The sequence below is a fragment of the Ochotona curzoniae genome, unplaced genomic scaffold (genome assembly GCF_017591425.1).
Source record: "Ochotona curzoniae isolate NIBS_2020 unplaced genomic scaffold, NIBS_Ocur_1.0 contig_3498, whole genome shotgun sequence".
Taxonomy (NCBI): domain Eukaryota; kingdom Metazoa; phylum Chordata; class Mammalia; order Lagomorpha; family Ochotonidae; genus Ochotona; species Ochotona curzoniae.
Genome location: NW_024465885.1, coordinates 14681405 through 14708356, shown reverse-complemented (window position 1 = coordinate 14708356; position 26952 = coordinate 14681405). Strand labels below are relative to the sequence as shown.

The 26952-nt window shown below is 43.8% G+C and overlaps 1 protein-coding gene across 1 annotated transcript; it reads right to left on the bottom strand.

The window, feature by feature from the left end:
* Window positions 1–876: 876 nt before the first annotated feature.
* Window positions 877–26082, bottom strand: RIOX2 (ribosomal oxygenase 2). Its single transcript, XM_040980603.1, has 11 exons — window positions 26019–26082; window positions 24794–24939; window positions 21149–21622; window positions 13642–13761; window positions 12196–12324; window positions 11321–11424; window positions 6576–6678; window positions 5864–6035; window positions 2928–3016; window positions 1516–1605; window positions 877–1168 (listed from the first exon to the last, which is right to left on the bottom strand). The coding sequence occupies exons 3-11, from the start codon at window positions 21578–21580 to the stop codon at window positions 1010–1012; spliced, it is 1398 nt and encodes a 465-aa protein (XP_040836537.1). The 5' UTR covers window positions 21581–21622; window positions 24794–24939; window positions 26019–26082; the 3' UTR covers window positions 877–1009.
* Window positions 26083–26952: the final 870 nt, after the last annotated feature.

The following is a 26952-nucleotide window of genomic DNA, read 5'->3' as shown; positions in this document are numbered from 1 at the left end:
CTTCTGCCCAAAGCAAAGGGAAATTTCAAATGTTTCAAGTAGTATGAGTACTTTTTAGTATCTGAGTAATTCTACAGTATTTTACAATACCTTTCAAGCAAAATCAGGAAATCACTTTTCTTCCATTAGTCACCACCACCTGTACCAGGCCCAGACACAAGCATTCTTCCTTCTGGAGCTGATCTTACACTGAGCCAACAGTTCCTTCTGTCCTTACCTTTTGCCAGAAAACAGGAAAAATGCTCTATTTTTATACAGAAAAAATAAACTGCAGATATTTTTAAAAATATCAACTTATATGCACTTTAGAATGTGAAATAACAATGAATAGTTTAAACTCAAAGGCCCATTATTTTGAGCATTTTTATACATGTGGTATTATCCATGTAAATATTGGGTTTTTTTCCTTAAATCTCAGGCTCTGCTCTTGTCATGTTTTAAGCAGCATCTATAAAATTCCCTTTATGCACAAATGTTGAGTTCCTCTCACTGGTGTAGAAATGTTATTTAATGAATCTTAAGTTACATGTGTATATAGATAAAGGTATGATATTTTCATTGTAAAAACCAAGTTATAAATCTTTCGTGTTTAATTTTTTTTTAGAGCTGAGAAGCTCTTTAAAAAGTTGTATCTTCCAAAGGACAAACAAGCCAGCATAACATCTAATTCTAAGTAACATTTTTTGGAGTTGTGCCTTTTGTACCACACTGGATTAAATAAACTTGATAAAAGGATTTTTTTCACTTTGAGGAATATTCAGTAATTGTTCTTTCTTTCCTGTGTCCCAGTTAGTGCATATCACCAACTAACCACCTGCAACAAGTGAGTCATAGAAACAAGTAGGGAAAGCTCAATTCACAGTTTTCTCCAGCCCCTTGGATTCTTCAAAAAGTTTGTGGAATATGTTTATTAATAGCCATTTACAGATCTCAAAGCAGTAAGGGCTACATAACCCTTAAGCCTATTTTCTTCATCATGTGCATTTACACAGAATTTGATATGAAGGTGCTAGGCTACTTGGATTAAACATTCTGTCCAGAGGGATAAGACCAGGCTTTCCTTTTCTTCATCTGTTGCAAGTTTCAGGCTCTTGACAGAAACAGTCGTACTGTTCCAGATCTGCTTTAGCGCCTCCATATGCGACAAAGGAAAGCGAAGTCCATGAGCCTGAAAAGGGAGCAATTAGGCAATGGTGGCACTGCCATATAAAATTCCCAGTTCAACAGATAACTACAAAACTTGATTCATTTAAGGTGTTTCCATAAACTAATTATGAAAGTTGCAAAATCCTATATTGAAAGCTTAGAATTCCACAAGAGACATTCTTTTTGTAGTAACATGATGCAACCTAAGTGCCTCATAATCTAAGAGGCCCCGTGTCCCAGCTACTGCTGAAGTGTATGAAGCACAAACCTGATAGTCATGTGGAGTGGGGTGAAGTCACTTTTATCAGCCATAAAAAGCAAACCTCTAAATAAGAAATGGTTCTTTCCAGCCACCACCCAGATACAAACCTCTGTTTCCTCCTCACTTCCCATCATGTGTGTCTCTCTCTTATTCTTTAAGGAATGATAGATGTAAATCATCTTTTCTTGAGCTTCATCCTTTAAAATAAAAAGTTTTAAAAGTGTTAACAGCTTCAATAACAGGAATTTTCCAATAGATCAACAGCATTACAACACTAAATATTGTAAAGAATCTTTTTGGCAAAAAGTTATGGGAAATGTTTATTTTGGTGTGAAAAAATTTAACCTTATACATGAAAGCATCAAAGGAGCATTCAAAAAGTTTCTAGAATATGTAATTAAGAAAAATCAAGATTTCAAAATTTTTCACACTAAAATTCCACCATCCCATGAATTTAAGTATTTTTGTATGTGTTTATACACAATGCCTATTTCTTGGTAGCAATTAATATTTTAAGTCATTTTTTTCAGAACTAGAGAGCTACCTGTTAGAGCATCTCTAGCAACTAAATTGAAAAAAACAAAATTCACTTATCAAACACTCAACTTTTTTCATATCTGTCCTATGTCCTGTGTTTTGGCATCACCATGATGTTGGTATTCCTAGCATAATCTGACAATTTATGAACACTCATTAATTTTTGAACCATACCAGCTGTTTGAGCTGTAAGAAATATTTCAGTTATAATAGCCTCAAATAATTTCAGCTTTCCCCCATCTACTCCCTTTTCCTGCAATGCTATTCATCATTTCTTTCAGAACGTTTATTCATGCTTATCACCTCTCAGATAAGGGGTAGAGCCATGGTCTGACAGTATCTCAGACTAAGTATCTGATAACAAGGATGTTTTTATGTGGTGGTATTTCTTATGCTGACCCAGGAGACTACAAGAAGACAATGTGAGTACCCTTCTCATCCTCTTGATTATTCACAGTATGTCTCCCAAGAGTGATGAGGAGCGACAGGGTGAAGGCAAGGCCTGTGCGATCATGCCTGACATCACAGAACTGTATTCAAGAGCTTTTCATGAAACAAATGCCATGTGTCTAGCCAGAGGAACTCCAAGAATTTATAATTTTTTTAGTAAGCTTCCCAGCTAACACTTCTATGATCAGTATGCCAAGTGGCATGGTCATAGAATACAGATTTTTGTTCAACAAAACCACATAATAGAGCTTTATCTGTGCAGTGCAGAGCACTAGGAATGGATGAGGCAGGACAACTCAAGCACAGGTTACAGTTGTCCCAGGAAGATCAGGATGGGAAGCAAAGGGCAGGCAGGAAAATTTGGAGCCTGCACAGCAAAGACCGTTTATTTTCTGGCCTAACATGATGGCACTGACCTGTGAACATGGCTGGATTTCTGAACCACAACAGGAATCTGTGGCTACCGCGATAACTTAAGATCTGTGATGGAAATTCCCTGAGAAAAGAGGACATTTCCTCTGTGCATACTCACAGATCGGTCCTGATCTGGTCCTACTGTGAGGATGATGTGGTCTTTAAACTGCAGCATCACTGTGCTGTTCAACCTCGGTAACTCTCCACCTAGAAAACCTCAAAGACAGAGCCAGCCTTCAGAAAAGGAAACCAGATTCAAGTGTGCTACAAAGAGCACCTTCTCCAACACAAATACTCACTTGTTCCAACATTTTTACATCCTAGAGTTCATTCTTACATTAAAAGCACACACATTTTGTATAAATAAGCTGATACATACCTGAAATAATTATTACAAACAAGACCTTTGAGGTAGATAGTGATCACAAGAGAGAAAGCCATGGTACTTTCAGCATAGAACATTCCTCCAGTTTCTGTCTTCTACACATTCTTATTCTATGTGTGCTCTGGAAAGACTATCTGAATTAAGACCATGACCACCATGCCCATTACAAGTAGTGAAAATTCTTAGTGTGTGTAGATCAAGATATCTAGTAAGCTCACAGATAAAAAGAATTTACTGTTTTCTAAACTGAAGGTAGCTTTGTGAAAAAAAGCAGTCAGTAAAACAGCTGTAGAGTCATGAGCATGGAGAAAGAGGCGTGAAAGCTAACTTTGTTGGATATACAAGGGCCTTCAAAAACTTTATAGAAAATGTATACTGTGAGGAAAATAGACAAGATTTTTAAAAATTTCTTCAATGAAATAGTTTCATTTTCCAACAAATTGAAGAAAAATTTGAATTGAGAGGTAGGGAGCAGTATATCCATACTGGTTTACTTCCCAAATACACAGTGGGAGGTGGCTTAGAGCCAAGCCAGGACCCAGGAACTCAATGCAGGTCTTCCAACAGGCAACAGGGACCCAGGTACCAGGCACCATGGCTATCTCTACAGGAAGCTGTGGCTGAAAGCACAACTGGGACCACTCTGGCACCAGAGATGGACACAAACCTCCCATTATGCGTAGTGCCCACCTTACATAACAGCTAAGAAAAGGGAAATGTCTTATTCTCCAGACAATATTTAGCAAATTTTATTCTGCTAAAGTCTAAAACCCAGCTGGTGAAACACTTCTGAAACTTATAGGGGTGAGCATCTGAGAGCATGCCTGGGTTCCAGTTCCCACTTCGGTTCTCATTCCAGCTTCCTGGGAACATAGCAATGATGGCTCAAGTAATTGTGGTCCTGTTGCAGTCATTTGGGGGAGTAAAATGGTAGATGGAAAACGTCTCTTTCTGTCTGCCTTTGAACCAAATGAAATTCAAATAAAAATCTTTAACTTTCCAGAAACTAGTAAAAGTATATACACAATGTCACAAGTGGCTTTATGGGGCCACTACTGTGGCACTGCACATGAAGCCACTGCTTGCAATGCCTGTATCCTGTACTTGAACAATGGTTCAAGTATCAATTTCTTGGTTCCAATTCAGCTCCCTGCTAATGTGCCTCAAGTAGCAGTTGATGTTTCAAGTGCCTCCTATTTAGGAAACCTGAATGGAGTTCCAGGTTCCTGGCATTCGTCTTACCAACCATTATGGGCCATGTAGGGCTTCACTTAGAGGATATAAGCTCTCTCTCTTCTGCTGCTTTTTCAGATAACTCTTTATTATGACTGTATGCTTAAGTAATTCTGGGCCAAAGGAGACTTAAAAATACTCTTCTTCTTAAGTCTCCCCGAGAAAGGAAGAAAAACAGCCAAAGAGTTGGCCTGCAGTCACAGCCAAATCTTACTGTTCTGCCAAACAGACAAGTACACCAAGCACCACTGTATAACCATGACAGATCAAGACAGAATACCCGTACCCACACGTCTGAACCCCAGCTAAAACAGGAACATCTGCTATGCTTTAAATATGGCTTATCCCCATCAAAATTCATATTGAGGCTTGGCCTTCTGACAAACAGTTGGCGATTAGGTCATTAAAAGGGGAACACACAGGCTATTGCAAAGCCAGCCTGACACTTCCCCAATCACTGTGCTCATTCCATGTGCACACCCTTCCCCTCTCCGCTTCTCACCAGGACAAGACACAGCACACGGCCCCACCAGAAGCTGCGCAGATGCTGGCTTTGTGCTACCTCTTACCCCTCAAACTATACATCAAAATAAGCCTCTTTCCTTTACAAATCATCCAATCTTAGGTAGTTTGGTTTAACAGAAACTGAGCTAAAATATTCTCCAAACCACAACAACCAAATATCCTTTTCCCTAATACCAATGAGCACTACTTCCATAACTGAGGCCTCATATGGTTGCCTACCTAATGAGCTGCAAAGAGATATAATCACAAAATTCCTTCTACTTTCTAATAGCATCAACCCAGGACCACACCCTTCCTGATCCTTTGCCGAAATGACCCAGTCAAACCCCAGATCACTTAAACACTTTCTGATGCCTTTTTACTGCACAGCCTCCACAGTTCCCAGTGGCACCAGTCTTCCCCATCTCAGCAAGTCATCGAGTGTGTTCTCAGTGGTCTTTACTGCAGGACACTGATATCATCCACTCAGCAGTGCATGCTGCCACTGGCAGTCACACTAAGACAGCCTAAACCTGTCATGAAATTAGCCACTGACTTAAAGGTCACTGATAACTGTGGGCACTCCTGTATTTCTCTACTGATTCCAGCCTACATACAAGACTATTTAGAGTTTTGAAACTTCCTATAGATTATGAGTTCCAGCATGCCCATAAATACACATACTATTTCTCTTCCCAAATGACAGGAATCTCATCTCATCTTGCTGTGATATAAGTTCTTGTAAATGACTTACAAGATGTTACAGTTTAGGCAGCCCATCTAGTCCAGTAATACAGGCTAAAGGCCCACAGAGATCCGCATTAATACCAAAATACTTCATACTAACATCTCGTCAGAAAGGAATCCACCCAGGAAAGCCTAAATATTCCATATTTGCTCCTAACCACCTAGAAGGAAAGAGCAAGTTTCACCTGGTGTTGTCAGTTCTGTTCCATCTCCCACATGGTACGGGGGCAACCTATGCATAATAAAATCCTTCTTCATGTCTGATGAAAGGAGTTCTTTGGTGCCTTCCAGCCTCTCTGCAAGTCTCCTCAGAAAACCACTTAGTCTCCTTGTTGCAACAGCTGTGGTTTCTGCCTGCTGGAAACAGAGAAGCTTAGTGGCACACTACCCTCATGTTCCTTGATGGCCACATGAGCACACAACCTGGCATTCATTCTATCAGTTACACAGCTTGGCAGGCCAGCACACGAGATAACAGCAGCTCATCTGGGAAAAATGATCCTAGGGTGCCTACAAGGTAGGACTTCACTGCCACTGGCCTTTATATACATATACACATGAAAATATTTATGAAAAAATATAAATATATGAAAGGCAGAGTTACAGAGGCAGAGAGGAAGCTCTTCTACCTGCTGGTTACTCCCAGTATTGCTGCAAGATCCAGGGTTATGCCAGGCTGAAGCTAGCTGCCAGAGCTTTATCTGGGATCTCCCACATGGGTGCCCTTGGGCCAGCCTCTGCTGCTTTCCTAGGCGCATTAGCAGGGATATAGATCAAACGCAGAACAACCAGATCTCAAACTGGCACACATAGGGGATGCCGGCATCACAGGCAAAAGGTTTACCCACCATGCTATACCCCAATATACCAGCGCCACAACTGGCCTTTTCTCCTTACCAGAAGCAGCTGCCGGGGTATGCCAGCCCGCAATGTCACATCTTCCTTTGCAGCATCAAACACAAGCCCCGAAATGGTGTCCAAAAGGAAATCTCCCCATGAACTAGAGTATACAGCAACAGAAACACAGTACTGAATGCATAAAAACTATCAAATTTATAAGCTAGGCACTTTGGGTTCAATTAATTTGACATTATTCAGCACATAAACGCAAGGCCTCAGTCTCCCTCTTGCCCATCCAGAGATTCATTGGGAGAATTAAAGGTGGGAACCTGGGCTTCATCCATGATTTCTTCTAAAGACAATTAACCTAACGCAGTCTTTAAAAAGATTAAAGGATCAAAAAATTTTAACACAAATTTTAACACTCAATGTATATATGCCTAAATAAATGTATTGCAGAAAATCCAATATAAATACATTAACAGCAAGATTTCTGACCTGTGTAATTATCTGGACAGTCATGATTGTTTTCCTCTGCTACTAATAACAGAGGGAAGCTATCCATCAGTAAAACAGCCACTTTGGAAAAATGTCTGCAGCAGAAATGTAGAAGCCAGTAGCCAAAACTACGAAAGGAACTAAGAGCCAGTGTTCAATTACCTTGTTGTCTGGCTAAGTTACAGCTGGCTGCCGTCTGAATAAATGCTCACCTAGGACACATGCTCTGTAGAGTAACCTTCCCAAAATATTTCTTAGCCACTTAAGTCTTCCTGTGTCACCAGTGGACCTCAAATTGGCAGCATTTGCAAAACGAAAATTCACAGCGTGACATCACTTCTCATTCAGTAAGCAAAATTAACACTTCTATGCTTCCTTCCTGGAACAGATTTCAGGGGCACAATTACGAGCTTCCTCCAGAGACAGGAGTGGAAAGCATGCCACTCCAGCGTGGGGTGGTGTGGGGAAGGGAATTTAATATCTGTTGAACAGTGCTCTGCGCTCTTATGAGAAACAGGACAATCTCAGGACTTCCCAAAGTTGAGAAATACTACCTTTGGGAAGTTCACTGTGCTAGATTAACAGGCTTCTGTCACTCACAACTGGTTCCAAATATTTCAACATGCATTAAAAAGAGGCCCCAAATCCTCATCCAACTCTGGGAACATCAGGCTCAGGGCACAGAAATCTGTGGGAAGCAGGGTTCCTCAGGTGCCAATATCTTCAACCAAGACCCACTCTTCCTGCAGTGTTCACCCACAGCCTGGTTAGCAACATAGCGTAGAAAGCTTCTCCAGCCTCAGCCGACTAGGGAAAGGTGACTGGAATCTAGTGGTTCAGGAGGGAAAGCAGAGTACTTAACATCAGAGGCAAATGTCAGTGGATTTGGGGCTGACACTGTGGCTCAATAGGCTTATCCTCCACCACAGGCATCCCGTTTAGATTCCGGTTCGTGTCCCGGCTGCTCCATTTCCAACTCAGCTCCCTGCTTATGGCCAGGGAAAGCACTGGAGGAGGGCAAGTGGTTGGGACCCTGCACCCGTCTGGAATATCTGAAAGAGGGTCCTGGATCCTGATTTTGACCTGGCTCAGCTCCAACTATTACAGCCATTTGGGGAGTGAACCAGCAGATGGAAAGTCTTTTCTTGTCTTTCCAATATAGAACAAAAAAACCTTTAAAAATGCTAATGGATTTAGTGAGATAAAGGAAGGTCTAAGAAGCATCAGGTGCTGATTTACAATGGAGCTACATCAAGAATAGAGACATGTTGAAGAAGTAAAAGGAGGTCACAAACACCAATCACCAGAAAACCAGTAGGCAGAAAGGGAGATCAGACAGAGGCAGGGCATGGCAGGGAGCTGAGCAGTGCCAATGACTGGATATCAGAAGACGCAAGGTCATTCGCAGGACCAGTGTGGAGACTGTCGCAGTGCAGGTGAACTCTAGCCTGTCACCCAGCCTGATGGCTCTCAGGACTCCCTCAATTTTTTGCTCTTCCTGAGCCAGCTTCAGCGGCTTTCTGTTCCTCACCCTGTAAGCAACCTAACTAACCACAGGGACAAAGGCTTTTTTTTCTTAAAGATTTTTATTGGAAAGGCAGATTTATAGAGAGGAGACAGAAAGACCTTTTATCCACTATTTCACTCTCCAAGTGGCCACAGTGGCCAGAGCTGAGCCAATCAAGCCGAGAGCTTCATCTAGGTCTCCCACATGGGTGTAGGGTCCCACAACCTTGGGGCATCCTCTTCTGCTTTCCCAGGCCACAAACGGAGTTGGATGGGAAGTAGAGCAGCCAGGACATGAACCAGTACCTACATGGGATCCTGCCACTTGCAAGCGGAGAATTAGCCAATTGAGTCTTTGTGTCAGGTCCAACAAAGGCATTTTTTTAAAGATTTATTTTTATTACAAAGTCAGATATACAGAGAGGAGGAGAGACAGAGAGGAAGATCTTCCATCCGATGATTCACTCCTCCAAGTGACCTCAACAGCCAGAGTTATGCCAATCCGGAGCCGGGAACCAGGAACTTCTTCCAGGTCTCCCATGCGGGTGCAGGTTCCCAAAGCTTTGGGCCGTCCTGGACTGCTTTCCCAGGCCACAAACAGGGAGCTGGACAGGAAGCGGGGCTGCCGGGATTAGAACCAACACCCATATGGGATTCTGGCACGTTCAAGGTGAGGACTTCAGCCGCTAGGCCACACCACCGGGCCCAAAGGCATTTTTCAAAAGGGAAGTTGAATGATACAGGCCTGGCCCTCTACTTCTAGGCACAGACAGAACTGACCAAGACCAGGCTCAACTAGTTCCTCCACTTAGTTTTCTAGGTAAAGGAGTGAATTTCACAGGCAAAGTCACATGAAGAAAGAGAGGTATGTTCACTAACTGGTTTTGCAAATTAGGGCTTTGAAGGCAGGGAGGGACTTGCTGTGCTTGGGCCTGCTCTGACCTTCTGAGCCACCCCTGCTGACTCACCTTTTAAGACTTACTCAGTTTTGGTGTCAAGTCATTTGTAAGCCTTCCCTGATGCCCTGTTAAGCCCAAATTCAGTGTATTCCTCTGCACTCCAAGAGCCTCCTTGCAAGCTTTGCACAGAATTCATCACACGGGCCCAGCACAGTAGCTTAGTGGTTAAAACCCTCGCCTTGCATGCACCAAGATCCCATTGGGGTGCCAGTTCTTGTCCCAACTGCTTCACTTCCCATCCAGCTCCCTGCCTGTGGCCTGGCAAAACAGCAGATGACAGCCCAAAGCCTTAGGACCCTGCACCCACGTGGGAGACCCAGAAGAAGCTCCTGGCTTCAGATTGGCTCAACTCCGGCTGTTGAGGCCACTTGGGGAACCAGTGGAGGGAAGATCTTTCTGTGTGTATTTCCTTCTCTCTGTGAATCTGCCTTTCCAAGAAAAATAACTAAATCTTAAAAAATAATTTATCACACTATTAGTTAACTGCCGACATGTCTTTTTCCTATTCTCCCATCACTTCCTACAGTCTATTTAAGTCCCTTCCACGTGATCCTTGCATACCCAGCAATGACCAGTCTAGTGTGTGTCTGAATAAATTAATAATGCCTGTGTTTTTTAAAGACTTACTGTTATTAGAAAGTCAGATATATAGAAAGGAGGAGAGAGAGGGAGATCTTCCATCTGATGATTCACTCCCCAAGCATTGGCAATGGTCAGATCTCAGCAGAACCGAAGCCAGGAGCCCAGAGGCTCTTCCAGTTCGCCCACACGGGTACAGGGTCCCAAAGCTTTGGCCCATCCTCAACTGCTTCTCTAAGCCACAAGCACGCAGCTGGATTGGAAGTGGGCCACCAGGACTAGAACTGCATGATGGCCGTTTTTAAATCTGATCTGAAGCAGTAATTTTTGGAAATAACTCATACAGTGCCACTATCACATACTTGACATGTGACAAGGCACTTGTTGAAACAGAACATAACTTTAATGGAACACTGCATGTGCTTTTAGTTCCCAATGTTCAAACCTTAAGTTCATGAATTGTTAAAAGAATGAGGTCAGCATGATGGTAGAGCTAATCCTCCACTTTCGGTGCTGGCATCCCAGATGGACACTATTTCATGTACCAGCTGTTTGCCTCTGATCCAGCTCCCAGCTAATGGCCTGGGAAAGCAGCGGAGCATAGGTCAAAGCCTTGGGCCTTTTTGCTCAAGTAAGTAGGAGTCCCAGAAGAAACTCCTGGCTTTGGATCAGCCCAGAACTAGCCATTGTGATCATTTGGAGAGTGAACCACGGATAATCCCTTTATCTATTTGTCTCTTCCAGTCTCTTTGTAATTTTGACTTAAGTAAACCAAGGAAATCCTTAAAAAAACAAACAAACTACTAGAAAACAAGAAATTTCCATGGGTCAGATCAGGGTAAAGATGTTTAGAAGTAGGCAGTGGTGGTGTTGCTCAGCAGCACAAACGTAATTAATGTAAACAAACCTTATGTTACAGAGTGTGAAATGTTATATTATAACCCACAATAAAAAACTATAAAAAGGGGAGAAAATACTACAAGGCCACCCTTATTTAACTACACAACAGCATATCCACAACTAGTTGCTCTTTCTTTCCAAGCCAGGAACTCTGGACAATTCCCAGTGTCCTTAATATAGGGACAGCCATGACTTGTTCAGAAGGTCCAAATGGACCATTCAATACCTGATCACAAATATGGGAGACAAATGCCTGGGGTCAGAACTCGGGCTGGTGGCCACTCCCTCCCTCCTGAATGAGGCTGCTATAGGCCAACTCAGAGCAACCCTGGAATTCCAGGGAGAGAAGCAATGGGTTACCTGTTTTGGTAGGTGCTGATGGTCAAATGAGTAGAATGGGCCAGCCCCAGAGGAGTGTCTGCTTGGTGAATGGTTCCTCTGGGAAAGTACAACAAATCACCTGGCTGAAGGAACAAAGAGCAGAGGTGGTTAATCAGAGTGCTCTTTACTGTAGAAAGGTAAATGTCAGCTTTCAGGTGAAACAGCCAGAACTATATCCGCTACGCACATGGGATGCTGGTGCCACAGATGGTAGTTTTACCCACTATACCACAATGCATGCTTCTCCTTCCCCCTTCAGTTTTTTCCTTAATACCCTCTCCTGCTGGTGCCTGGCTATGTTCCCATCCATACCAACTACTCAAACAAATTGTTTTGTCAGCAGCAAGAAGCCAAGGAGCCTCTACCGGGTCAAGGCATTTGGTTCCTCAGAGGAGGAATCCTCAAGTGCTTTCATAACTACTTCTCTTCTGATGACTACCGGCCGGGAATGCACAGACAAATTTCTCATGCTCAGGAGGAAAATGGGTCATCCTGGAAATGCAGCAAGACACACTAAGGGAGTGCTAGCTGGCTCCACGTAAGCAACTTGCAGCCCCATGCTGGCTGTCCCAGGCTGAGCCTTCCACTTCTACAACAGAGAAGTTGGTGGTTCACTGAACTCAATTCATCCCTGCTCATTTTGGCTCCTGCATGGAGACAAATTATTGCAAAATGAACACAATATACCCTGTTAAGTACAAACTATTGAGGCTCCTTCAGAAATCAAACAGGATACGAATGGCACCGGTCCTGCGATCCAGATTTATTCCCATTGGCATCTTATGTAAACCTGAACCCATCCTAGCAACACAGAAAACCAACTCAGAGAGGTACCCACAACAGCTGGCCCATACCTTCAATGTGAACTCGTGTGTCGGCCTGCCGATCCTATCCTCGGCTTCCACGCTGTACTCCCGCGCCAGGGGCACTGTCGGGTGGTAGAGGCGCCAATGTTTCTCTCCTTCTAGTTGCAGGATAAAAACCTACAAAGATCCACAACATCCTCAAGTATCAAAATGCTTCCATTTTCCAAGTATCAAGGAACAAAATGCTTCCAGAATACTGGCCTTCATAGCCAGTTTCAGATAAAAAGTACAAATGAAACATCAGACATACAATCCACTAAGCAATAAAAGTACCACACTGCTTTTCACTGTTACTCATGAATACTAATACTAGCTCTTCATATTTTTGCCTTCCTAGAGCATTGCCTAGTTCTTTATATCACCCTATCTCACTCCTTTAAATCAGACAGTTGAAAGCCTGTAATCTCTGATGGGAAAGCTGAGCTTCAGATATTACTGAATGGCCAAAATCCTGAATATTGAAAGGACTTTGGCAGACAGGGAAACTTCAAGATTTTTATTCTTTATACCAGCAAAGTATACTTTAGTGCTCTATTAGAAACATTTTTTAAAAACTTGTTTCAGGGGCAAGCACTATTATGTAGCAAGTTAAACTGCTGCTTGCAGTGCTGGCATCTCACATGGGTACCAGTCAGTGTGGCTGCTCTACTTCAAACCAATACCCTGCTAATGAGCCTGGGAAAAGCAGCAGAAAATGGCGCAAGTACTTGGGTCCTTTCACCCATGGGAGAAACCTAGAAGAAGCTCCTGGCTTGGCCCAGTCCCAGCTACTGTGGCCATTTGGGAAGTGAACCAAAAGATAGAAAATTTCTCACTCTGTCTCTGTAACTCCACCTTTCAAAAATTTTTTTAAATAAAAAAAAAATTGGGGGAAAACCTAGCAGTGTTATCAAATAGTTGATCAGTCTATGTTAGGTGAACCCTATGTTAGTAAAAAAATAAAAAGATAAAGTTATGACATCCCTAAGCTGAACTTGTTAACTTTTCCTGGGAGCCACAGAATGAAATCAACACTTGTCTTGGTGCCAGTGCTTAAATGAAACCAGGATCTTCATTCAAGCTGCTCCAAGATTTTTACAAATGGAATAAACATATTTTTGGCAGCAACTAAAGAACAAAATGAAAGCCCATGGGAAGATTTGTGACCCAACCTTATTAAAAACCAGAGTTCATGAAAATAACCTAATCTCACTTTCCTATAGATGAAGCCAATAAATACCTATTTCAAAGAAAACGTTGGCCCCTTCTATTGGTGTGGAGAGGAACAAGTTCTCCCTAGAGGAGAAACAGGAAACCAGTCTGATGGGATTTCTTTTGGCCCAGCAGTCGGAGGAGATCAAGCAGAAGCAGACCTGGCCCAAGAACAGGAGAGCAACAGGAGCTGCCTGACGACTGCTCTGGACTCACAGCTACAGGCTCCTGTCCCGCTCTTACCTCCACATCGTCATAGTGCGGTGGGAGGCCCTGAGATCCGGCAGGGGTTATGTACACGTTTGAGCCAACCAAGGAGCCAAAGTAACATTCCAACTTCTCCTGGATCCTCCACAGCTCATCCTGAAACAAAAAAAAAAAGGGGGGGAGGGGGCAGCAGAGAAAAGTGAAAGGCATTTTAGAAATGAGAGCAAAATGGACATATTCTTGATCATTACGAAGTTTTTAGTGCATGGTTATTTTAGGTCAGATACTCAGAATTAAGCAGGGAACAGGCTCCACAGCCCCACCCTCAATTTTCCACTCCAGTGCAGAGATACGAGGGAAGAGATGTGAGCAAATAAAAGACTGGAAAGACAAGCAACTGGAAGGCACGAAGGATTTTCAGAATAATCCAGGTTATCATTCCCTGTGGAGTCAGCACCGTGGCATTGTGGGTCAAGTTGCTGTCTGCAGTGCAGGCATCCCTGATGGGTGCCAGTTTGAGCCCCAGCTGCTCTACTTTCTACCAGCACCTGGGGAAGTAGTGGAAGTGCTCTCACGTGGGAGTAGGAGACCTGGAAGAAAGGGGCGTGAACCAGCAGAGGGAAGACTTTCTCTCCTCTACATCTATAACTCTACCATTCAAGTAAACAGATATTAAAAAAAGAAAAAAAAAAAAAGCAGGACACAACTACTGGGAGCTACTCAGGTAAGAGATGAGCAGGGCAGTGGGAAAGGAAGACAGAAAATAGAAAAGTCGGAATGCATTCTGAAAGCAGCGTTGAGAGGACATACTAGATGGATAAAGGGGTACAAAAAAAGGAAGAAACAAAACATACTCCCGGGATTCTAGCTTGGGCTGTTAGCTTCTGGGTTGTACTCAGTCATTTTTTTAAAAATCTGCTAAAAAATGACTGAAGACTTACACTGAGGAGTTACCTTACAAACACTGACATTTACAGCAATGGGAGCAGAAATGATGACTCGGAAAGGGGTAGAAGCAGAGAAGACAGAGAACTGAGGCAGAGAGGGAACAGAGCAAAGGAGTGTCCCCTCTCCAGGCACATGAGCTTACAGGACTTTTGTCATAATGAAGGGCCTAGAAAGAAACCACATATCCGTGTGAGAGAGAAAGAAATCTGATTTTCCCACATAAGAGGACAAGAGGTAGCAATTAGGCTATGCAAATATTGGCACTTGCTAGGTGCCAAGCACTATTTCAAGTACAGAACATGATACAGCCCCAAATCAAACCCAGGCAGCCTGGCTCCAGGATTCATATCTTTACAAAACTCAAGGAAAGAAAAATCACAAAGGACACTGAAGAGACCAAAGTACATGAGTGCATTATACCTGGCAAAAGCAGGACATATAAAATATCTGCCGGGCAAACTAATGATCACAGCTTGGGGTCAGTCCTACCAAGGGACTAAAAACACAACTATTATATTTAAAATATTGGGCCTGGTACGATAGCCTACTGGCTATCGAATCAGCTCAGTTCCACCCATTGCGGCGGCTTACAGAGTGAATTATTGGAAGGAAGATCTTCCTCTCTCTTCCTCTCTATATATCTGACTTTGCAATAAAAATAAATAAAAATACCAAAGAGAATCAAGATGGCGGGATAGGGTAAGGACACGTTTAAACAGACAGAAAAACATTTAATCAGGATGAAGCAGAGAGGACATATTTCAGGAAATAGGAAAGGACAGAACAACAGCAGAGGGGTACCTGGAGACTGACAGACACAGGAAAGCAGCGGACAACGGTGTGGTGTTGCAGTGACTGATACTCCAGCTGCATTCAGCTAATGGCGATCTGAACTCCAACAGCAGCCGGAACTCCACCAGCAACCAGGTAGGAAGGGACTTTCATTGGGAGCTTGGGAGGTGAACCCAGACAAAGAATGGTCCGTCCTCCTGGTCCGTTTGGTTTGACCAGGAGCAGAGACAGAGCAGCAGATCCCAGACAGGCAGTGCAAGAACAGGGTAGAGTTCACAGCCCAGTCTGCCACCTATAGCTGAACTGGGTGCCATTTTGCATAAGGAGGCAAAGGCAAGGGAAAGGACGAAGCATAAACTGAGCTGGGAGTGAGCTCATTTCTGACTCAGTGAACTGCAGCAATGCAGCATTCCACAGTTTCCACCCAAGACAGGTCTGGGTAGCTCTCAGACCTGACGGCCAGCAGATAAAATTTCTAGTAGTGGTACGTCAGGCACCACGGGAAAAAGGTTGCAGAGACAACGGTGCAGCCTCAGCATGTTATCACAGCAGGCAGAAGAGTGGTGAGCCAGGAGCTGGGGCTGTGGAGACTTCAGTGGAAATCTGACATAAGAACCCAGACCTGGAACTCACTGGAGGGAGTGGCACAAGTGGCAACAAGCAAAAAGTTGTGTACCAACTGCAATAAGTAAAATCACATTGTAGACCTGTGGGTGACACAGTTTAGAAAGCTGCCCCAAGGAGAGGACTCTGCTAACCAGAAGTACAATAACCAAGAGCAAAAGAAGAGACAAAGGCACAATGATTATTACCGAAAACTCCCCTGCCAAGGAGCAAAACCCTATGCAAAACTCAGAGTTAACTGAGGAAGATAGAGAAAATGGGGGACACAGAATCCATAAAACTCATTTTAAAGCTTTTGATCAGAAAGGAGAGGCACAAGGCCCGGCACCATAGCCTAGCAGCTCAAGTCCTCGCCTTAAATGCGCCAGGATCCCATACGGGTGCTGGTTCTAATCCCGGAAGCTCCATTTCCCATCCAGCTCCCTGCTAGTGGCCTGGGAAAGAAGCTGAGGGCAGCCCAAAGCTTTGAGACCCTGCACCCGTGTGGGAGACCTGGAAGAACAGGCTCCTGGCTCCTGGCTTCGGATCGGCGCAGTCTCAGCCATTGTGATCACTTGGGGAGTGAATCATCAGACGGAAGATCTTCCTCTCTGTCTCCTCTCTGTATATCTGACTTTGTAATAAAAATAAATAAATCTTAAAAAGAAAAAAGATGAGAAGCACATGCAAGTGTGTTCAAAGAATTTAAGGAAGCAATAAAGCAAATCATGGCTGATATATCAGAAATTAAGAACACAGTAGAGCAAATTACAAGTACAGTGGAGAGTCTCCAAAATAGAATGAAGAAAGCAGAGGAAAGAATCTCAGAATTGGCAGATATTTCCTTTCATCAGGGAGAAGCAAACAAAAAGCTGGAAGCAGAGCTGGATCAGGCCAAAAAAAGTATTCAAGAATTGAAAGACACTATTAAGAGGCCAAATATAAGAGTTATGGGAGTCCCAGAAGGTACAGAAAGAGAAGCTGAGTTTGCAAATGTATTTAATGAAATAAAGGAAAAGTTCCCTAATCTGGAGAAAGAACTGGGAAACAAGATCCAGGAGGGACACAGAACCCCCAACAGGCTTGATCAAAAGCGATCTTCACCAAGACACATGATCATCAAACTCTTTAAACATAAAGATCCTTAAATGTGCATGTGAAAAAAATCAATTGACATATAAAGGAATGCCAATTAAACTCACAGGAGACTCTACAGGCAATAAGAGAATGGAGCAACATATTCCAGATTCTAAAAGAAAAAAATTGTCGGCCTAGGGTAGCATATCCAGCAAAGCTTTGTCTTTGGAAATAAAATTCTTCCACAGTAAAGAAAAGTTAAAAGAATTTGCCTCTTCCAAGCCTGCCCTACAAATGATACTTCAAGATGTTCTCTTGACAGAGAAGAGAAAATGCACCTACCGAAACCAAAACCAAATGGGAAGAACATCCCAGTAAAATGACAACAGAAGACTAAACCAATGAACAACCCATTCCTTTATAAAATGACAGGACCAAAGTACCACCCATACATATTAACCCTGAATGTAAAGATTAAGCTCAATCAAACGTCATAGATTAGTAGACTGGATTAAAAAACAAAACCCATCTATTTATTGTCTAGAAGACACACTTCAACAAAAATCAGTGGAAACTATTTTGCATGAGTTTTGTTTTCTGTTAGTTTCATCTCTCCAAAACACTTTCTTCTGATTAAATCATTCAATGACTTGTAGATCATACAGTAGCATCATTTTCTTCAAGAAGGTTCTTGATTTTCATTTCTTCAGCTACACGTTAGTCATTTAATAGCATGTTATTTAACTTCTTGGTGGTGTTAATTTCTTTTTTCTTCCTGATGTTGATTTTGTTTTGTGGCTTTTCATTTAAGGGGATGTATAGTAGCTGTGTAATGGAGACTGTCATATCTAATAACATGCAATTTAACTTCATGGCATTGTAAATTTCTATTTCTTTCTATTGTTGATTTTGTATTATGACTTTTTATTTAAGGGGATGTACAGTAGCTGTGAAATGGAGACTAGCATACAGATGTGAGGGTACAATGTAGTATGCATTTCTACTTACAAATGAAACTTTTCACTGTATCTTGACAATAGGATGCTGGACTCTGCCACTGTCCATGCCCGCAATGATAGACATATGTTTGTATGAAGAACTATGTGTTAGCAATGATATAGAGGAACTGGGTTGAGAGGAGGGAATTGGGCAGGGGATAAGGAAAATGCCAGGAGCCTATGGAACCGTATAACTTAAAAAAAAAATACCAAGTAAAGGGCCCAGTGTGGTAGCCTAGTGCCTAAAGTCCTCACCTTGCACACACCAGGATCCCATATGGGTGCCAATTCTAATCCTGGTGGCCCTGCTTCCCATCCAGTTCACAGAAATGGGAAGGGCAGTACTTTGGCACAATTATGCCCCTCCTTGGGATGCACATGTCCTATGATCAGATGATCAGTTCAAGGCCCAGCTGCTGCACCTCCGAGTCGGCCTCCTGAGAGGTAGCAGGTGACACTCATGTGCTTGGGATTCTGCCTCTCCTGTGGGAGATCGGAATGGAGTTTGACTTCAGCCTAACCTAGCTCTGGTTGTTACACTTAGGCAACGAGCAGTGCACAGATCCCTTTCTGCTGCCCCGCCCTTCAAAAAAAAGAAATTGAAGGAAAGAAAAAGCCCATAGAAGTGGCAGCCAGAGGACCCTACCAGACACCAAGTGATTAGTTTCTATCAGTTTGACTAAATCACATGCACTTCACTGTCATGGCAGTTCTCAGGTTTCTACAAACCATCTTAGAAGTGCTTCTTCAATGTTGAGTTCTGTGGCACAGCAAGGCACCAGTTAGGATGCTCAGAATCTCTGTGGGAGTGACTGGTTAAGGTTAAGGTGACTGGTTAAGGTGCCTGCTCCTCCACTTCCAAACTAGCTGATAATTCACCTTAGCTGGCAGCAGATGATGGCTCGAGGGCTTGGCGCCTGCTGCACCTTGGTGGCATGCCTGGATGAAGTGCCTGGCTCCTCATGTCATCAGGCCTAGCGGAAAGTGAACCACAAGATAGGGGCAGTCAGTCAGTCTCTCTCTCCACCCCTTCATTTGAAGGAAAAAAATAGTGTAATTCAGATGAACAGTCAAGGCCTATATTAAAATCGTTTTATCTATAATGTTCCTGTTTCTTGAATTCAAATCATGATTCATCTGGCAATTAACTTATAAATTGCTTTCAGATGTTATAGCCAAAGGTTCGCATTTTCAGGATGTTTTAACTTATGATTGCTTCAGATGGAGTAACAGAATCAGGACTTCAAGAGATCTTAGCATACTTTCACTAGAAAGGAGGGCAGAGCCACCACAGGGCCCAAGGGGCTCTAACAAGGCAGCTACTAAGTTAAATCATTCTGATGCAAAAAAATTTGAGAACCATAAATAGCTTATACAAAATCTACAATTTCCCATGAACAGTACTAGAACCTATTCCCCATGACATTGTACCTCGGGAATCCCTTTTTCCTCCCACACTGCCATTCTAATTCAGGGAGTTACACTCTGTTAAAACTTTATCTAAGGGCCTGGTGGTGTGGCCTAGCAGCTCAAGTCCTAGCCTTAAATGCGCCAGGATCCCATATGGGCGCCGGTTCTAATTCCAGCAGCTCCACTTCCCATCCTGCTCCCTGCTTGTGGCCTGGGAAAGCAGTCGAGCACAGCCCAAAGCTTTGGGACCCTGCACCCATGTGGGAGACCCAGAACAGGCTCCTGGCTTCAGATCAGCATAGCATCGGCTGTTGCGCTCACTTGGGGAGTGAATCATTGGATGGAAGATCTTCCTCTCTGTATATCTGACTTTGTAATAAAAATAAATAAATCTTTTAAGAAAAAAACCTATCTAAAACTCAGACGGCCAGTGTGATGGTGTAACAGGATAATCCTCTGTCCTCTGGCACCACCATCCAATTAGGGTACCAGTTCATGTCTAGGCTGCTTCACTTCTGATCCAGTCCACTGCTTATGATCTGAGAAAGCAGTGGGGCCCCTGCATCCGTGTGGGAGACCAAGAAAGATGCTCAGCTGTTGTGGCCATTTGGGGAGTGAACCAACAGATGAAGATCTGTTTCTTTCTCTCTGTGTATCTGCCTTTCAACTAAAAATAAATCTTAAAAATAAAACTCAAAACCAAAAACAAAACCTCAGAGCAGATCCTCACTTGTAATGGACCATCTGTCATGTGAGGATTTCAAATCTCTAGAAAAACAGACTGGCTCATGTTAAAATTATATTTTATAAATATGGAAACTGAGCACAGAGGATATCTTATTAACTAAAGCTAACAACTTACTCTGTATAGTTTTTGAATTAAAATTTTATGACTCAGCTAGAAGTTTAGTATAGCAGTTAAAACACTGCTTGGAACATTCCCTATCAGAATGTTGGGGTTCAAATCCCAGCTTTGCTCCCAACCCCATCTTCCTGTTGATACACACTTGGGATGGCAGATGATGGTTCAAGGACTTGGACTTCAGACACTCATTCACTGATTTGAGTGGAAAACTCAAGTTTCCAGCTGCAGCTGGTAACTCACCAGAATGGAAGATATCCTTTGTGTGCCTGCCTCTCAAGTAAATGTCCTAAAATATTTGTAAAATTTTAAAATCTGAACTCAAAAACCAGGCGTCATTCAAGATCCTACCTGTCATTATCCCCAGTTTGGCTTTAATAAATATTACGTTTCTTGAACCTGAACCTGGGAAGTGATCTGAAGCATCTAACACACCCAGGTGTAGGCAGTAAAGGGAGGCAACTTCAAGAAAAATAATCACTTTGATGCTATCATGTTAAATTATGACAGAAGAAACCAAAGTGTCTACCATACACATAATCTTAAACCAGCCCACAAAACATGCTCCTGCAGGCCTAATGATGATTCACTAACTTTAGGAACCCAAAGTGTAATGTAGTTTCTGGAACTCAACAATCTCCAAAAACATCCATAGAGTTACTAGAGATTCTAACCAGAAACTATCATGGCATTTCCTAGGTCAGAATGTGCGTCAAGACAAAGGAGTTCTGTAGCCTTTGCAGACTGGAAGGCAGCTCACCATCATCACACCCCACCCTTCACAGAGCTGAAGCCAAATGTTAGCACGGTAACTTATACGCATGAGGAATTCTGTAAGGCAGAAACGTGTTACCTTAAATCTCTGAGGTTGATGAAACTGAATCGTTGCCCTTTTCTGGTCAAAATCTTTCCTCAGCTGAAGAAAGTGAGCTTTGCCTTCTTTATTTAAGACTTTCTTCTTCCCATTGACACACCGGCAAACATTCACGTCTCTCCCATAGTACATACCCTGGCTGCACAGATTTTTCAGATCTGTTAGCCTGAACAGGGACTGGTAATATGCAGTTGCTACAGGATCATCTCTCTGGATGAGAAGGGGCTTCTGCTCCCAGAATTCCTTGAAAAAAGTGTCTGTCTTGACAGGTGAGATTAGACTTTCAAAGAGACTTTGGGGGCTGTCAAAGTTTAAAGCAGAAGGGCCATCAGCTGCCTCCACCTTCATCTGCTTAGTGGGAATAGGCCCCTCTTCCTTTCCATTTCCTGCAGGCCTTGCTTTCTTTGGCATCGCCGTATCTTCAAGACAACACAGGGAGGAAATGAAAACCTACTAAAGGAACAAAATACAAGTGTTAGATTTACAAGTGCCGGTATCAGTGTTAGTGGATCACACACACACAATGCACATGACCACAATGGCTTCACAGCAACTCCTCGAAAGTCTGTGAGAGCCTTTAGCCAATGCTGTTTCTTCCGAGATATGAATCAGTTTCAAACACCATTCATATTGCATACTTGCCAGATTACACACATCTTTTCCTTGTACACAAGTACTAGGTCACAGAAATCATTTATATATAAGGAGGCACGATTATCCCAAATTAAATTAGTCAACTGTTGCAGCAAGGCCTAGCCAGAAGTTTAGCCTGTAGTCTTGGACACAGCAAAGTCCAAAATCTTGGCTTTGGCTGCAATCAACACCTGATCCCAAAACTTACACACCCTTAACCTACAACAGCTCACAGGTGCTCCTGCTAATAGCATTACCCAGCAGCTCAGCTGTAAACCAAAGAGCCCTGGACCAGCAGTGTCACCTGGTGGCTGGAGGGAGCAGGTGCCTGCTCCAAGCCACTTTCTACATTGCTACTAGGTCGAGTATCCCTTCAGCTTTGGAGCAGAAGTGCTTCACATTTTGAACCATGACAAAATGCGACATATTCAGAGACTCCAGTGAAAATTAGAAATCTACTGATATTGCACACATCTCTTACATACACAGCCTGAAGGTTCACTTTATTTTCAGTGTGCCTGTGCCTTGGCTCTAACATAATGGTGATATGTGGGATTTTCTACTTTTCCTGTTAATACTCAAAAAGTTCATTTGATTTTCAGTTTACGGATGCTCAACCTGTACTTTTTCCTGAAAAGGGATTGCTTCCACCACATTAAAGCAATCTCTAATCACAAAAAGGATCAAGAACCACTAATATGAACAAATTTTTTTCTAAAAAACAGCTACTTATTTAGAAATACCCAGTTTCCCATTTTCTACTATTTTGTTCTAGGAGGTATTTCAGCAACCTTGTGGACTGGACAGGGTTACTGTTCTCATGTGGGAAGTAAACATGTTACATGCTGCAGCAATTCATAGGACTTTCAGAATACAACCAAAATTAAAGAAGTTAGGAAGTGCAATTATCAAATTCTCTAATAGTCTCTTTTTAGGTTCTAAATTATATGCTCACAAATCACTCAATTCTTTCAAAAAACAGGACTATAGTAGAAAAAAATTAAATGAATACTAAAAGCCTAAAGTACAGGGATAAGAGATCATGCCTTAAACCACCACCCCCCACCCCCCCAAAAAACCCCTTTTGTGTTTTAGCATTTGTATTCAATGAGATATTTTGTGACATTCTTATTCCCTTTTAGCTTGAATTCTCAAACCTTCAGAGACAAAGCTCTGCTAATATTTAGAACTCTGAAGTGATACAGAAAATACAGAGAGATGCAGAAATACATTCAGTAAGGCATGCTTCCAACAGAAAAGGGCTAATGCAGCAAGCCCACCTGCCCCTTCAAGGCCAGCCTGTGGACGACCACTGTGAGCTTCAGTTTCACGGAGGTTCCATCCCATCAAGCCCGGCTCCTTGGATGGACACTGTACAGTCTGTCCTGAAAATCTGTCGGCTTTCCCTGAGCACAATATGGGTCTGTGCCAGAGACTGCCTGTGTCACCAGCCCTAATGACCCCTGGACACCTGTGCTGGGCTTCCTGGTAGACAATACCTCACTCGCAAGGACACATCTAGTTGCTGCAGCAATTAAGCATATATCCCCAGTGACTCCACTAGGAGACCAGGAGCCTTGTGTCCCCAGTACTGCCCTCCTTGCCTCTTCCCTTTGTTAACTGCACTTGGTACCCTTCCTCCTTAACAAATCAAGAGTCGTCATTACAAACAAGGGACTGCAATACACTCATACTTAATCTTTAAGACAACTGTTGGATTTGCTTATTAGGTTTGTACCAATAACAGTACCCTATAAAATTATTTTAACTTCAGCCATATTTGGTCAGTTTAAAAATTAAGAGATACAGGGCCTGTTGCAGTGGTTCAGTGGCTAAATCCCTGTGTTGCAAGTGCTGGGATCACAGATGGGCACCAGTTCATCTTCCGGCAGCCCCGCTTCCCATCCAGCTCCCTGCCTGTGGCCTGGGAAAGCAGTTGAGGACGGTGCAAAGCCTTGGGGCCCTGCACCAGCGTGGGAGACCTGAAGAAGCTCCTGGTTCCTGGCTTCAGATCAGTTCAGCTCCTACTGTTGCAGCCGCTTGGGGAGTGAACCAGCGGATGACCTTTCTCTCTGCCTCTCCTTCTCTGTAAATGTCTTTCGAACAAAAATAAATCTTAAAAAAAAAATAAGATTTAAGAGATGCAATTAGCATGAAGAATGAAAGCCTTGTTTTCTATCCGCATGATATACCAATGGAGAAAATGTGCGAAACAAAGTGCACCAAACACTTCAGCCCAAATACATTTCCAAATCAGACACAGTTAAGTCCCAGCACTGCATAAGAATGGCTTTGGTTAAAACCCAAAATTCATCTCTTACTGCCAAAAGTTACACCATTTATTGTTTCTCTATGTTCATGTTGAAATGATTTGAGGCTCAGCTAATTGGAACCTAGCTCAGGGATTCCTGGACAAATAGACTACATGAGTCCCACACTATTCATGTAACTACTCCCTCTGACACGTCTTGGAGGACGGAGAAGAGATGACACTCTATCCCATTAAAAACACAAACGTTCTAAGACACATCACAATTACAGAAACAATGAAAAAATGCATCTCTAAGATGTCAAAAAATAAACAAAAGAATGCTCCGTCTACAGTAGGCCAACAATTCTGACTATAAATCTCACAGGCCATCCATATAGAAATTCAAATATTTCTATGAAGCCACAGAAGAAATGCTTTTGAAAACTAGTTATTTTTGAGTTGACTGTCAGCATTAAAACTATATAGAAAAATTAAGCCCCCAGAATTGTCAGTTACACCTTGGTAACTGCCTGTCCCACAAACACTCCACAAGAAAGTCATTGTTGCTGCCCACACTACAGACACCAGGCCTCACAGTTTTAAGGTGTCCTATTTTTCTTCTACAACATTAACAGGAAGTCGCACTGGCTTCTTGAAGGAAGTGCTACACATTTGCAGGATTCAGCAAGCATAACACTAGATAGATTCTCAAAAAATATTTGCCGAATTTATCTTACCACCTTTTATGCGTACCCAATTGTAAATAGAGAGCTTCAAATTCTACACAAAAGAGCTGGAAAAACGACCATTCCTGCACGGGTCTTCTGACTGCTGCTCTCTGGATCTTCCACCGTGAGGGAATCCTCAAAAGGCTCAGGAAAAATGCCTGTCAGGAGAAATACGAGGCAAGGATCTCAGGTTCTGCACTGAAATAAACTCATCTCTTAATTCCATTCTGACCTGAACTTTCTCAAATACCTGCAAATCTAAGAGCTAACAGGCACCTCACATCAGTAGCCACGACACCAGGGGCCAAGTGGGGGTCCCCACACCCCAAGCAGTGTGCCAAGGGCAGTCCACAGAGGCCAAGTGGGGGTCCCCACACCTGAGCCGTGTGCCAAGGCCAGTCCACAGAGGCCAAGTGGGGGGACCCCACACCCAAGCAGTGCGCCGAGCGAAGCCCACAGCGTTACCAGCCAACGTTCCTTAACACACTGCTGGCTTCCACTTAAGGCTGGAGCACAGAACCGCACGTGAATAGAACAGGTTCTCACGATTAACAGAGACCACCTGCAGACCCTCAGCGAACACACATCCAATAAAATTATCTGCTTTTAATAAAGTTAACCAGCTGAACCTGAAAATTCTCCTAGGCCCACTGAAATGTTAGCAATTCTGTTGCCCTCAAACCGACTGTGGGGCAATCATTTTGATCTTAGAGAAAACGAGCTGTGCCTTATTACCAAAGTATTTTGAGTGACCATGAAATAACGAGGAAAACGCCCACGTGAGGGTGGATCGAGCGCCTCCACTCAGCAACAGCGACCTCCTGGGGAACCGGTGTTCCTGACCCCGAACACACGGGAAACCTGCTCTTACTAACACAGCAGGAGACGAGTTCTGAAGTAAAGGCTGGGACTGAACGAAAACCTTGGCTCTTGCCTCCCGCACCGCGTAGCCTCGGCCGGACCCGACCGGCGGGGTGCGGCCCACGTGTGGCCACATCCCCGGCCAAGCTCGGCTCCCGGGCCGGCACGTGTTATCCTCAGCCCAACACATTCCAACCAGACCCAGGTCCCCGCGCGACAGCCCGGCGCCCCTCACAGGCTCGGACCACGTCCCTGGTCCTGCAGCCACAGCGCTGCCCGCGGCTGCGCCCCACAGCGGGTGCCACCCACACCCCGCCGGAGCCAGGAACTTCGGACGGAGACAGTGCGGGCAAGGCCGCGCCGACACCCCACTCACCCACACGGCCTACGGCCGGCTGCCGCGTGATACCCAGGCAGCGCACGCCGCGCGGAGGGGAGGAGCGGCGCGCGCACGCAAGAGGGCGGTGCTCCCACAAGGCCCGCCCACTCCCCGCGGAGCTCCCGCCCCCGTCCAGGACCACGCCGCCGCGGCCCCGCCTCCTGCGGGAGATGCTCCACCCCCGTCCAGGGCCCCGCCCACTTCCCGCGGTGCCCCACCCCCTCTTCCGTCCGGGGCCCCGCCTCCTGCCGGGGATGCTCCGCCCTCTGCGTGAGGGTCCCACCCCGGGCTCCGCCCCTTCCACCTCCCTCTTCAGGTGAAAGCCTTGTTCCAGACAAACTCCAGCTGGGGTCATGAATCCCAGTTCAATCCTACCCATACAGTATTTGCTTGTTAAAGGAATTACATTTTGTGCTTTATGGAGAACCAGATGAAGCTGAAGGATTTGGGGAACTGCTTTAGCATACGCTGGACCTTTTATAAACAGGAAAGCAGGGAACAAGAGAAGAAAAGCTAAGAGTCCAAGATGGGGGCTGGTGGTTCAGGCTCTAACACCGTTTTGTTAAATCTCTAAAAAAAAAAAAAAAAAGCCTAAAAGATTATCTATTTTTTTATTTGAAAAACAGAAAAGGTGAGACAGAAAGATCTTCCATAGCCTAATTCACTCCCCAAGTGGCCACAACCGTGGGAGCTAAGCTGATCTGAAGCCAGGAGCCAAGAATTCTTCTGGGTCTCCAAGGCCACAAGGAGGGAGCTGGAAGGGAAGTGGAGCACAAACTGGTTCATTCACTAAATGTTAGCCAAGGGCTAGGCTAGGCCAAGCCAAAGCTAGAAGCCTACAGCACCATCTGTTGTAGGGTGCGAGCGAGATCACACCAAACATGTCTAAGGTTTATTAAGGAAGCTTTATTAACCAAGCTTGGTGATAACA

Bases quoted from the DNA above. Each gene is read 5' to 3' on its own strand.
- RIOX2 (XM_040980603.1), bottom strand. From the start codon at position 21,580: ATGCCAAAGAAAGCAAGGCCTGCAGGAAATGGAAAGGAAGAGGGGCCT. The intron at 12,325-13,641 runs GTAAGAGCGGGA...GGATCTTTGTAG, and splicing joins CGCACTATGACGATGTGGAG to GTTTTTATCCTGCAACTAGA. The intron at 6,679-11,320 runs GTAACCCATTGC...TGTATACTCTAG, and splicing joins ATCAGCACCTACCAAAACAG to TTCATGGGGAGATTTCCTTT.